Source organism: Tetrao urogallus (assembly GCF_951394365.1).
Source record: "Tetrao urogallus genome assembly, chromosome: Z".
NCBI lineage: Eukaryota > Metazoa > Chordata > Aves > Galliformes > Phasianidae > Tetrao > Tetrao urogallus.
Window position 1 is genome coordinate 11811373 of NC_136816.1, and position 14584 is coordinate 11825956.

A 14584-nucleotide genomic window follows, 5' to 3' on the forward strand; every position below is an offset into this window, starting at 1 on the left:
TAAATGCTGATGTTGCAAGTTTAGACAGCACTCAGCACATCTGTTTAAATTATTGAATCTAGCTAACAATTAAAAAGAAAACAGACATTTAGCATATTCCAGCTCTGTGACAAATCACGGAATCGCAGAATTGCAGGGATTAGAAGGGACTGCAAAAGATCATCGAGTTCAATCCCAGTGCTAAAGCAGATACCCTACAATAGGTGACACAGGTAGGCTTCCAGACAGATCTTGAATATCTCCATAGAAGGAGACTCCACAACCTGTCTGGGCAGCCTGTTCCAGTGCTCTGCCATCCTTACTGTAAAGAAATTCTTTTGCATGTTAACACAGTACTTTCTATGTTCAAGTTTTAGGCTGTTACTCCTTGACCTATCTCTACACATCACCCAGAAATGCCTGGCCTCATCCATTTGCCTCTCTTTAGACAGTTATAAGCATTTATCAGACCCCCTTTCAATCTTGTCCTCCCAAGGCTGAACAGACCCTTATTACTCAACCTTTCCTCATACAGAAGATGGCCTGGAGCATCTTTGTGGCCCTCTACTGAACTCCTCCTCAGAGATCCCTGTCTTTAAACTATTTCATGTCAGTTACAGATCATGCACATATTGCACGATGTTCAAAGAATTTCAAGCCCCATTTTTAAGGGATCCCTGCATTATATATATATATATAATAAATCAGCAGCTTTTAGAAAATGATTGCTTGTATCATCTTTAAATATTTTTCACATATCTTCTAAAATATTTGGAAATTTTTTGTAGTTTGGTATTCTGTATTTTGGATTTTCTTCCTGAAGTTGCCCTTCGCCTTGATAAGCACCATTAAAATATTAACAAAGTATGCTGGACTTATAGGCCTAATGAGAAAGCAATTCCTGTGATATCTGCTAAGGCTTCTTGCTTCGTCCACCAAGGAGTGTTCTAATCTGTGGCATTCTAGCACTGTGGTGTTCCCACTTATCCTTTTGCTGGTTGTTTGGAAAAATGCTTGGATGGTGAGGCAGGAACTGGAGAAATCTTGCAAGAAAAATCTGAAATAGAAAGTGAATTCCCAGACAGTGCCTCTCCTGGTCATGCTTCTGAGTAACTGTTGTCACAATGCCTTATGTTCAGTCACAAAATGTATGTTTTCCAGTGCAGAGGGATACAAGTTCACATTTCACACAGAAATAAATTCAGTAGCAAATGAGGAATGTCATTATGTGAGGGTTTATCTACCAGACAGTCGTTGATAATAGTTTCATCTCAAAATCAAATATAATTATAGACTGAGAAGGAAAAACACTAAATCTTACAGTTGACATTTGCTTGCTGTGTGTTGCTCTGACAAATTTTATCTGAATTTTTGAACATCTGAATGGAAAGTCAGTTAACTGTTTGGTATCTTGGTGATACACTATGAAGAAATAAAATACATTCCTTACGATACCATTTTTCCTGAGCTCAGGAACTTGGATTCTACTGCATTTATTTCTAAAGCTTTTATCTATCTTGCCAGTAATGACTTCTAATTGCCATTTTTAGTATGTCACAACGTATTTGCGTATATTGAATGCGAATATACTGAGCAAGAACTCAAATTCATATACTTCACTTTAGTAATGCTACTTAAATACTGGAAAGAGATAACCTTTAAAACAAAGGATTCATGGATTTTCTGTGATTCTGAAGGAAGCAGAAAAGAAATACTTCCATTGCACTACCAAGCAACTTAGAATTCCTAGGAGAATTCAGGTCAGTGAGCATGTACTGATGAGTCAGTGAGCATGAAGTCAGAGCTGTGAGACAGTTTTCGGTTTATTGATGTGGTACAGATTTGGATGAAAAAGACCTATTTGATAGGAAAAATGACAAAAAATTCCTTATACCTTTGTATTTACTTCTGAGAAACACTGTTGTCCCAAGAGAATTCCAGCTGAAATTTATAACAAGTAACAATTATTGAGGGGAAATTCATTTTGTTTTGGTTTCAGATAAAAATGTAAAATATAGCTTTAAGTTCCTCAAGAAAGCAAATATTAAGAGGAAAAATGTTTCTGCCACAGAAAGACCCTAGGATATGGCTAGGCTGTGCTGGATCTCCAGCAGCAAGTAAAAATAGATTTAGCAGTGAACGAAAGAAGCTTTTTTATCGTGTATTCTGATACTTTACATACTGAGACACCTTCATTGGTTTTGACAAGAAGCTGGTACATATCTCAGAGAGATTTTCAAAGAGTTGAATACCCAGTTTTGTTTGAAAAAATCATCATTTGCATAGCAGTTGCTGGGAAATGTGTCAGTGTATTTTTATATTACACACATGCTTGCTAGCATATTGGAAAAGAAAGAGAGACGGTAGTCCTTACGGTTTGACCAGTGATAGATAAACTTAAGAAATTCAGGAAAGGAAGAGCCAGCTGTCTTTCTGAAGTAGAGCAGTAGCTGTGGGTTTGGAGAATGATGAGCAGTGAAGATAGAAGGTAGAAGTGAAAAAGAGGAGATGGAACAGTTACAGTGGCTATGAGGGAAATAAGGAAAGAGAGGAGAATTTTAACAAGAGCATAAATGATTTATTTGAATTTATAATAGGAATGGGAATGAGTTTGTGAGATAAAATTGAGAGAAGGCAAAATTAGTTCTCTCAGCATAAAATGGTGGTCTTCCTTGAGTTTTCAGGAGACGTATCATTGAAATTGAGGACGCTGTGTATATATATCTGCCATGTCTTTTGTATGTTGATGTTTTGGAAAACTGTGTGTTTATAAGATATTGCATAGATTTATTTTTCCCCATGTGCTATGCATGAGACTTTGAGAAAGAGAGTACTGAAATTTAGGATTAGGATTTTAGGAGGTTTCTAGGTCTAAGAAGAGGTGCTTGGGAAAGGATGTGCCTTATCCCTGGACAGCACCGAAGAAGATTGGCAGGGGGGACTTCCACTAGGAAGCTGTGTATTCGAGGAAAGTGCTCTGAGGCAGCAGTCATCTGGAAAGAGCAAGGCTGCACACCCACCCCTTGGGGGTGAGTTCAGTGGAGAAAAAGGATAAACTAGTTCAGGATAAAAGTGATAGAGGTTATTTTTTCCCCTCATCTTCCTAGGCTGTCTTGTATGTATACTTGTACTATGTTTTGTATTTCCAATCTTGATTTTTGTTTTTTTTTTTTGTTACTGTTTCTAGTTAGGGATTTCTGGACTCTTGTCACATCAGGGATTCGTGTCAAGCTTTCTAGCCCTGTAGCAATATTCACCAACAAATTTGAAAGTCTGGTTAATTAAACAGTGAATGTAACCTGGGCTCGTCATCCTTCACTACTTAGACTGTGGTAAATGTCTTTCTTATCTAAAGTTTCTGAGAAATGAAGAGGCTGTTTTTTACTCGAATCTGAATAGAAATTCCTGCAACTCTTGTTCAAATGCATAGGTTCATTCACTCTTAGAAGTCTTGAAGATATAGACTCTATAGGTCTGTAAAAGGTAATTGAGCAAAGAAAATCTGCTGTTTAGTAGACTTTCAAAGCAGTGCCTTGCAGCTTCACTGGGAAGCTTTTAGAGATTTGCAAAATTATAGTATTTGAAAACCACTGATCTGAATAACATGCATTCACTTGAGCTGTGTTACTTACTGTGAAATCATATGTAATGTCTCCTGCGGAGAAAATAATTAGAAAAGCTTTAGAAGTGCATATTCCTATAAGCTTCTTGGAATGTATAAAGACCAAAATGATCACATTTCACGGGTAGCATGCAAGAATAAAAGTCTGAGGATGTAGTTTACTGTCCTAAAATAATCATACTAACCCTCTAATAGTCATCATCAAGTGCAATTCTACTCCAAAAAGCTGTTTTATGAATATCAATCTCTTCCTAGTAAACATTCCCTAAAAGTTTCATAAATTCTAGTAGAAACATGCTTTTTGTTTCCTCTTCATTTCTTTCTTCCCAGGCTGCATGATCCTACCTTTGCCTGCTCACCAGTAGTAGAATAACTAGCTATTTCTATCATGAGTGTTTTGAACTGTTTAAGTATTCGAGACAGTTCAAGAGTCACTCCTTTATAACTCACTTGCAGAAGAAACCACTGTGTTGTGCTCCAGATGAACTGATTTTGAAGGGCCATTTTTGCTGGTGCAGAAGATGGCAAATAGCAGCACACAAGAACTTCTCACAAGGGCTGTGCTGACACTCTCAATGTAAAACCAGCACTGACTTAATATTTGTTTACTACCTCCATCTCATGTAACTTGGTCCCTTAATTCCCTACGAAGACTCTTTGTTCACACTTTTATCAAGTTCTGATCCTAAGCTGAAAGAAGATGAGGGGGTGGAAGCAAAACACATTCTTCCTGTGACATCTGGAATTGTTGCTTCACCATATTCTGCAGTTGATCTTGGCTATTATACTCCATACTCATATACTCCAAGCTCTCAATTAGCAGGATTAATAGTAGGGTTGGAGTAACTCCGATAAGCTGAATAAAATAAAATAAAATATACAAAACTTACGTCATGAGAACATCTTCAGCATGTCTTCTTCTGAAGGACTAGTAAATCAAACCCGCCATTGGGCAGAGTTAGTTGTTTTCAAATGCCATCACAGAACACTTGCAGTGAACAGGACATGCTCTGTGTTCAGTGCTTTGAAGCGCACTGAGCTTCAGCTAGTTGAAGTGTAGAAACATTGCAGCCAGTAATTCCAGTCTTGAAAATCACGACGAGAAGCATATTTTGTGCTTCTAGGGAAAGAGAAAGGCATAGTTCTTGAACCTTGAATCCAGTGGGTATAAAAGGTCACAGGCTAGACTGGTGGCAAATCAAAATGCAGCAAATGGGAAAATTCCAGGTCAGAAGTTCTATGCAGATGTAGAAGAGGTGCTTAGGTGCTTTTGGAAGAGTGAGTAGGATTTAGTATTGATTATAAGGATTGGAAGTCAAGAGTCATTCCTATTTAATTTTGCCAGCACCAGCTGGGACTGAACATCATAAAAGAAAGTATTGTTTTGTTGCTTATAATTTTGTGTATTTTAGAGGACATTTCTTCTTTTGCCTCCAAGCTCTGTTTTATTAAGGCTGGTTGTGGGTGCAGTCCTGAGTTAGCTCTGTTTTCAAACTTTCCCTGAACTTCTTGAGGGCACTCAGTTAAATCAACTTTAAAAATAAACATTCTGCAGGAAATACTTTCAATTTGACCCATTATTTAGGAAGAAATTTAATAGCAGACCTGAACGCCTGCATGCAACTTGAATATACAGTGTTACTTTCTGAATACTTCATGCTTCTGAAAATTTTAGGGTTGCTTTTTTTTTTTTTTTAAATATAAAGCAATAATGCAGCTGTGTACTCCTAACCAAACAGTTGGAGTATGAGCACTCCCTCTGAAATGCTGAAATGGCATGCACTAAAAAAAATTTACAATAATCCAGGAAAGCAGTTTTAAATTATACCCAGCAAGACATTCCTTTTAGGCTAAGACAATAAAGAGCGTCCCAGATTTTGTGTAAAGAGCAGTCAGTAGTGTGATTAACCTAGACAATCGTGGCTTGATTTGTCAGAAGCATTTAGTGAGGATCTTCACTTTGCTGTCCTGACTACCACATTCATATATCTGAGACAGAGAAATTTTCATTTTCCTTGTATGATTACATATCTAATACATTTATTAACGTTGGCTCTGTTGAGTGTTTTGCTCTAACTATGCATAAATATCACGTTTGGGTTGGGCCTCTTCCTGTTGTGATAGGGAGTTTCAAGAAGTTCTGTGATTTTGGTCATGTCGTATTAAAAACAAAATGAAACAGTTTAAATATGCACTATTTTCCTTCTCTTAAATAATGCTGCAAACAGGCAGCTTAAATTGGTAGTACTCATTAAAAAAAAAAAAAAGAAGTATGTTTTGGTATATGTTGGTTTGATGATGAATGATCAAGTCTGTTCTGCTCTCAAAGTATTAATTCTTAATATTACCCTTGTGCTTAGTCCTGTAATGATCAGAACACTAAGAAAAGTGTTTACCTCCTCAATTTCATCATAGACTGAAGAAGGCGCAGTTCTTTTACTACTGAGTGCATCAGGATTGGGTGACAAGAAAGCTGAATTGTATTCTGAGCTTTCTTGGAATCATTATAAGAAGCAGGGCAAATGAGTCTTCAAATCTTGTTTTCCCAAGCAGTAAAATAAAATATGTTATTGGTGCTCAACTGATATTTATTTGAATAGATTGTGATTTCTTACATATTTTTTCTTTGTTTCACATAACTGATGAATTCTCTGAGAAACATGACAGTATTTAGCCATTATATATGTTCCAGTATTTCAAATATAGCATCTGAATTTCCTCTCCTCAGCAATTTCAAACAGTTGTCAAGTGAAACTGAATACATGACAATTAATGGGACAACAATGAAGAATCTTGAAATTTTACAGAATCAGGTAAGGAAAAATATAGTGTTTTTTTGTTTTAATTGCTGAGATTTTCAGAGCTGTCTGACGTACTGTTCCTAATGAATTTGCATTAGTTAGTTCGAAAATTTCACCCAGATGTTTAAATTATTTTGAATGGAATCAGACTGAAGGAGGATTATATTTTAAGAGGTATAAATGAAAGATAATCTCTAATGGGTTTTAATATGAGTTAGGAACCTTATTGTATTTTGAAAAACAGAGTTTTACTAAAGTTTTAGGTGCTTTAACAAGAGCAGTCAGGTGATGCAGATGCAATAGCATTTTTCGTCTGTGCTACTGGTTCATGTACAGACATAATTTAACAGGTTGAATTTATTAGATTCGTTTTTACAAACATTTTCTTGCTAAAGAAGAAGTATATTCAAGTAACTCATGACTGCTGGAGAAGTTTTATCCAAGGTGTTATTTATTAGAAAAATCAATAAACATGCTTTAGTTGCAATATGTGATAGTCTAAATAGACAGCTTACATATAGGAGTGAATTGATTGTTAAGTTAAAAATAATTATGTTTATTTTTATTGTTTTAGACTGATTTGAAAACAAAAGGAAGCCTGCTTTGGGTCTTGGATCATACTAAAACTTCCTTTGGTCGTCGGAGACTGAAGAAATGGGTAATTCAACCGCTCATGAAATCCAGGTTAGATATCTCTTTTTCTTAAGCTAAATCTATATTTTAAATCCTTACTGCATTTTACTAGTTATTTTTACTTGCACCTGTGATATATTGCATATCAAGTGTTTCTTTCTATTAGTTCGGAAATGTGGTGACTGCTCACTCATATATTTTAAGCTATGGCTTATTTTGTAATGATTAGAAATGTTTTATTTTGTAACACGTATCATGCTCATTTTTACTTTACTATGAAATGCACTTTGCCTCTTCTTATTTCCCCTTGCATGCTTTATTGGACTGTAAAACTTAACCTTTAATACAGAGCAGAAATAATAACAGTATCAAGTCTTTCCATGTGATATTTGTTGCCTACAATTTGAGTTTCTATAGTTCGTCCTTGGAATGTGAATTCCTTGAGAGTTGTCAGCATTGAATTTACTCAGTTACTGTGTTACTATCTTCAACTATAGCGTACAGAAAATAGTTTACAGAATTGTAGGATTTGGAAGTGACCTCTGGAGATCATCTAGTCCAACCCCTGCTAAAGCAGGTTTCATACAGTAGGTTACATAGGAAAGGTGGGTTCTGAATACCTCCAGGGACTCTACAACTTCTCTGAGCAGCTTGTTCCAGTGCTCTGCCATCCTCAAAGTAAAGAAGCTCTCATGTTCAAATGGAACTTCCTCTGTTCTAGTTTGTGTTCGTTGCCTCTTATTTAGTTGTAGTGCACCACCAAAAAAGGCTGGCCCCATCCGCTTAACTCCTGTCCATCAGATGTTTATAAACATTGATGATCCCCTCTTGGTCTTCTCTTCTCCAGGCTTTCTGCATAAGACAACTAACTAAAATAACTTTTCCCTCTATTTTACTTCTGTACTTTTGATTTGCTAATATCAGACTAAATGAACGAGTATGCCAATGTTTTAGCACCATGCTGCTATTGATAGATAGTACACGTTTTTATGGAAGCTTTTTTTTTTTTGGCCAATTTTTAATATGCTAAATCACTATATGATTCTGAGGTATGGCTGCTAAATTTTCTTCCTAGCTTTTGTAAGAACTTTTTGTCAACAGGGTTTAAGAAAAAAGCATGTAACTATTTTTCCCCCACCTTTGTTGCTGATGTGAAGTATCATAGGCCTGTTTTCTTTATAGAAGCCATATTGGTAGGACAGTAATGACATGGAAATTTTTGACAAGGCTTTAATACATTGATTTCAGTATGACTTTTGTTTGCTTGTTTTTTTCTTCTGATAATAGCTTGTATAGAATTTACTCACTTAAAAATGGCTTTACCCTTCTTAAATTCTACTTTGAGGAAATTACTTATCTGCCTGGTGTTCATCTTAAAAGCATATGGATACAATTTCTGGGCCACTTTACAGAAATAAATTGAAATAAATTACTTCAAATCTTTTGCAGCCCATAGGCCCCCTACAGCCTTTTGGGAATTGTTCGTAAAGTTGTCAGTGGGGGGAGCCAGAGCACAGGCTCAGGGCTCATGCAAGAAGAGGATGAGATAGAACCTGTAAAGAACCTGTAAGGGAATGGCTCTAACCATTTTGCTCCCAGATTATTGCATGTGATGCCACAGGTGAAACAATCTTCATCAGCAGTGCAGGGACACTTGTCTGGCCACAAGGGATAAAAAAAATTCTTGCAAGGGGACTTCAGGATTTCTTTTTTCACCAGGAAATTTTAATTTGTATTCTCCTTTGTGCCAGTGCAGAACCAATGGTAGAAGTTAGCTATTTTGATTTCTTCTTTCTTCTCTGCTCTTTATTACTCCTAGAGTGCTAAGACTTCTCCTTTTTAAGTCTTTTTTCTCAGTATAGCAGAAAGTTCTATGGCTAGAGATATCAATAGTCTTTGTTTGAATTGAAAAAAGCTGTATTGTTTCTGAGTATTTTTTCCATCCTGACTAGAAGTTGTAATTTTCACATGTAATTTCACATAGTAGTGCATCAGACATCCAGTAGTATGGTTTCCAGTAATGAACACAATGCACTTAAAGAATATTCTGTAATACTAATTCACCTGTGCCTCCTGGAGTGACATTTTCAGTAAGATTTTTGTACTGCAGCCTTTCCAGTCAGTAGGTAGGTGCGTTTCCCCTGGCATATCAAAAAGTGAGAGAGTGTAATTACAGCTCTGTGCCTCAAAAGTTGGAAACCACTTGGGATGATGGATAAGCACACTATGTCAAGTTTAATAAAGGTAGAATGTGTATGGACAGATTACTTGGGCAATCCTGAAGGCAACCATTAGATCATCAGTAGTGTAACATATTCAGAGAATACCGAGAAAAGGTTTTAAGCATTAGTCATGTGCAATTTTGGGGAACAAAACAAACAGGCAAAACTAAACAAGGTGTAAGGTCCTCACTTGCCTGGTTGTACTAAGATGGCAATGATAACATATCAGTCACTGAAGACTTTTTATTTTTTTAGGAGGAATTGGAAAAGTCAATGTTTTTTATACAAGTTGTGTTTGTGCAAATTACAGAAATATTATCTTGACTTGCCTGTGTTGCTTTTGAAGTTTCATCAAGTATCTTTCTCACCTAACTTTTGTGAGGGAAGTGAAAAGAAAATAGTTGAGTTAGATAGAACATTTTTGACTGAAAAAATATGATGTTTCCTTGTAGGGCCATGAAGTTTGAGCAGGAGAAGAAAGAGATGCTGTCACACTCAACAGTCAAAAAGTTAGGGCACTGATATCAGGATACAGCATTTTAACACAGTGTCATTTTTTTTGGTCCTTGTATGTGTGCAGCATTTATTATTACTTTATAATACAAAACTATAATTAATCTGAGAAACTTAGAAGCTGATGTGAGGCAGTTGTTACTTTTTCAGTACCTATCGGGAAAGGAAAAATATAATTTGTTGTATGTAATGAATATGTTGTTCTGTGATTGTGGTATGAAGGGAAGTGCAAGGCAGAAAGAGTCCTCATTTCTGCAAGATGAGTCTTTCCATGGTGAAGGGAAACAGAATGAGAAGGAAGATCTGCCTGCTGTAAGTGAAGATCATGTTGAAGACTGTCTAAAGAACCTGAAAGTGCACAAGTCCGTGGGACCTAATGAAATCCATCCACGGTTCTGAGGGAACTAGTGGATGAAGATGCCAAGCCACTATTCATCATATGTGAGAGGTCAATGGCAATCTAGTGAAGTTTCCACTGACTGGAAAAGGGGAAACATAACACCCATTTTCAAGAAGGGAAAAAAAGAAGATCCAGGGAACTGCAGGCCAGTCAGTCTCATCTCTGTGCCTGACAAGATAATGGGGCAGATCCTCCTGAAGGACCTACTAAGGCAAATGGAAAATAAAGATGAGGTAATTGGTGGTAACCAGGATGGCTTCACCAAGGGCAAATTGTGCCTGACAAACTTGGTGGCTTTTATGATGGAGTTACAGTGTCAGTAGATAAAGAGAAACTGATGTCATCTACATGGACTTGTGCAAAGTATTTGATACTGTCCCACATGACATCTCAGTTGCCAAATTGGAGAAAAATGGTTTTGATGGATGCACCACGTATTGGATTAGGAATTGGCTGGATGATTGTAGTCAGAGAGTTGTGGTCAACAGCTCAGTGTCCAAGTGGAGGCCTGTGATGAGTGGCTTTCCTCAGGGATTGCTGCTGGGACCAGTGTTACTTAACATCTTTGTAGGTGACAGGAACAGAGGGATCAAGTGCACCCTCAGCAAGTTTGCAGACAAGACCAAATTGAGCGGTGCAGTTGACATGCTAGAGGGAAGGGATGCCATCCAGAGGGACCTGGACAGGCTTGAGAAGTGGGTCCATGCCAACCTCATGAACTTCAAGAATGCAAAGGGTCGAGGCAATCCCAAGCACAAATACAGATTGAACAGAGGATGGCTTGAGAGTAGCCCTGAGGAGAAGAATTTAGGAGTGCTGGCTGATGAAAGACTGAACATTTGCAGTCAGTGTGCGCTTGCAGCCCAGAAGGCCAACTTTATCCTGGGTTGCACCGAGAGAAGCGTGACCAGCAGGTCAAGAGAGGTGATTCTGCCCCTCTATTCTGCTCTTGTGAGCAGTCCCTATTTGGACTGCTGCTTCCAGTTCTGGAGGCACGGACAAGGAGGACAGGGGCCTGTTGGAGTGGGTCCAGAGGAGGGCCATGAAGATGATCAGAGGGCTGGAGACACTCCCCTATGAGGACTCTGAGAGAGCTTCTCAGCCTGGAGAAAAGAAGGCTCTAAGGTAGTCTGATAGTGGTCTTCCAGTACTTAAAAGAGGCCTACTGGGAAGGCATTTTTTATCAGGGCCTATGTGATGGGATGAGAGGAAATTGTTTTAAACTGGAAGAGAGGAGACTGAAACTAGATATCAAGGAGGAAATTCTTTACTGTGAGGGCGATGAGACACTGGAACAAGTTGCCCAGTGATGCTGTGGATGCCTCCTCCTTGGAAGCATTCAAGGCCGGGCTGGATGGGGCTATGAACAACCTGGTCTAGAGGGAGGTGTCCCTGCCTATAGCAGGGGGGTTGGAACTACATGATCTTAAAGGTCCCTTCCAACCCAAACCATTCTGTGATTCTTAGATCTCCCATTCATACTCCTTGAGTATTGCAGCTGACTTCAAGCTCTAGCTATGCTGCTTGTAGGGTCAGGAGTCTGAACAGAACATACAACTGTTGAACTGATACTGCACCCTTATTCTCACGGGGTAGTAATCTGTGCCTGTGCCCTGCCCAGCTGTTGGTTTTTCCACAATATGTAGGAAGTTCTGTTACTGTGAGGTCAAATAAACATCTTTTTTCACTTTGTCGGGATTGGCTGGAATTTAACAAAAAGTTCAAATCTGAGAAAGGTGGATGGATAGAAAAATTAATTGGAATCTCATTATTTCCAAATTAAATCAGGCTATAAAGCTAGTAAAGCTATGATGATGTGCTTAAAGTAGAACATGAGATAAATGATGGATATATCACATAGAGCAGTTCATAGCCACTGTAAGGGAATGTGTATGCAGAGAACTCTGTGGGCTGTATGTATGGAACAGAATACATTGCATAAGAGTTTTTTTTTTTTCCTGGTCTATTTCTGGAAAGACAGAATATCTTTAATCTTTACCTTGATTCTATGAAAAAATATCTTAAATACTAGTGGGTGGATATCATGAAGTTTTATTTCTAGTGCTGTAGCCAGGGGTAAGGTAGATACTTTGCCAACTGAGCAAAAGATACGAGGGAAACGTTCGTGTATCCCTTTGTTGCAAAACCGTTTAGTTTATGAGTTAGAAAAGTGTACACAAAATTTGAAAAGCTTACATGGTGGGGAGGTAACTTGAAGTGGTAAAATGTTCATTGTGTGTGTGACATGAACATGTTAGATTGCACAACTCTCTGGCTCTTATTAGGACAGTATATATTTTATTTTGAAGGTGTTCATGTTTTGAAGTAGCTTGGACAGACTGAGTGATCTGTGGTGAACTTCTTTAATATTCTGTTGCATGTCTTAGCATTTTGCTTTGTTACGTGTGAAGAGCAGAAGTTAACTTAACAAGGTTAGGGATATGGTTACAGACAGCAGAGCTCCTTAAGCATACACAGTTCAGAAGTAATGCAATTGCAAGCACACAAGGCATACTCCATGCTCTGGTGTCAGTAGGTCTTGTCTGTGTCAGCTTGTGCAGAAATAGGAGAAAAAAAAATGCTTGCCTACGCACACAACTTCAGATGCGTGTTTTGGTGATGTGTGTTGCTTCAAGTGTGTACTGCATGCTACAGAATGTGCAAAGTGTACTAGGGCAAACAGAGAGCAGTAAGTAAAAAGCCTCTACAGGAATCTTCCATGTCCGTGTCTTCCATGCCCATCCTACCAGTAGCCCTGTTCCTGCACTCTGTGGATAAAGGCTGGGGACAGAGACATCACTCCCGATTCCTCCAGGTCATGAATGCAAGTGCAAAAGTGTGAAATTAAGGAGTTAAAAGATATTGTTGACCACATCAGGTGGGTGGCAATGAAGCCTCTTTCTGCTTGCTGCCAGGGGTACCAACAAATCACATGCTTAAGGCCTTTATGGTGAGCACACATTTTAGCCCTGCATATACACACCAACCTCCCAGTGTGTTCCACCGGTTTCATGTGCTTGTCTCCAGCACACACTATTAGACAAAAATGATTAAAGGACTTTAATGTCCTTTAGTTTTGTGTATATTTTCTAGCTCAGCTATGTATGTAATTGATTTATACTCATTTGATCTTTCTCTAGTTAAAGCTGATGCTTAAACCTCAAGGAAGGAGGTAAATGTATTTATTTAGACAGCTGCCAAAAACACTTCAAACTTTGTTTTTCAAAACTGGATAAACCATATTTTTAATTATCCCTCACAAACAAGATTTCTTTTTTTCCTTTTTTTTTCTAGTAGCCTTTGTAATGCCCCTGTTTCTTTCTGTTCTGGATGAAACGATACTTTTAAAAAGGCTTTTGCAAAGTCTTACAACATAGTACTGATAATTTCTGTTAGTCTGAGTAATATGCTTGCAAGAGCATATAATGACCAAAGCTGTAGCAATCTCTGAACTGCAGATGGTTCCTAATGTTTTTCCAGAGTGTAGGAAGTATTCCTATTGCATATTGCCTGTTGTTTGGAGGAGATGTCCAACAAAACTGAGATGAAGAGAGTCCTTTTCAGGGATATTGGCAGTGGCATGTCTTTTCTAATATAAAACCAGATCACTCTGATTCCTCTTGCTTTGAACATGTAGTGCTATTGCATTTATATATCTCTACACCACTTAAAATCCTAAGGGAAAGTCTTTTATGTTTGACTTTGACCTTGTTCCCATATCTAAGACATCTGGATAGTAAAGCAAACTACCTGAAAGTCTTTAAATAAACTTATCTTTATTCAGAGCTTGTTTGGTTACAGTTTTATACCATCAGCATCCAGACCTAGCTCAGAACCTTCTTTTGCAGCAGACATTTAGGAATGAAATCTGTCTCTCCTACAGCACAATTTCATGGGCTAAATTTTCCTCCTAAGCATAAAGACTTTATAGCATCTGTGCCAATCTGAAATGTACAAATTCAGGTTAGAACATATGCCTGAAATCTCAAAATTGATATAGTAAAGAAAAAGATTGCAACATCATCACATGTATTCATTCATTTTTGCTTGCTGTGTTTTGGTACCATTGATTGTTGTTTCTTACTCTTTATAAATGCAGTAATCAGGCATGCATTCATGTAAGCTAAAGTAGCAAACGATTCTCTTTTTTCCTCACAAATAGCTGAAATATACTGTGTGTGACCATAAACAAAAGTGTTTGATTGCCATTTGCATAATTTTTTTTTACATTCTTTTAACAGATGTGAAGACAAAGTTTATCGTATTTGTGTATTGCTGTTAAGTACTTGAGGTCCTTATTGTCTGCTCCTGGCTGCGTGTTTATTTAAGGGAATGTTGGACCTCTGTGCAGGGGAAGGAGACGTGAGTTTTACAGTAAATTTTTCTGTTTCTCCTGCATATGAAAAACCAAGTG

General features: G+C 37.8%; 1 protein-coding gene across 1 annotated transcript in view; it reads left to right on the forward strand.

Annotated features, from left to right (window-relative positions):
• MSH3 (mutS homolog 3) overlaps nucleotides 1–14584 on the forward strand; it is a gene marked incomplete at both ends in the record, with an annotated part of 110524 nt that overhangs the window by 39660 nt on the left and 56280 nt on the right. Inside the window, 2 exons of the mRNA XM_079548616.1 lie at nucleotides 6330–6414; nucleotides 6977–7086. Of these exons, the coding sequence (XP_079404742.1) occupies nucleotides 6330–6414; nucleotides 6977–7086 (195 nt within the window). The remainder of the gene's footprint in view (nucleotides 1–6329; nucleotides 6415–6976; nucleotides 7087–14584) is intronic.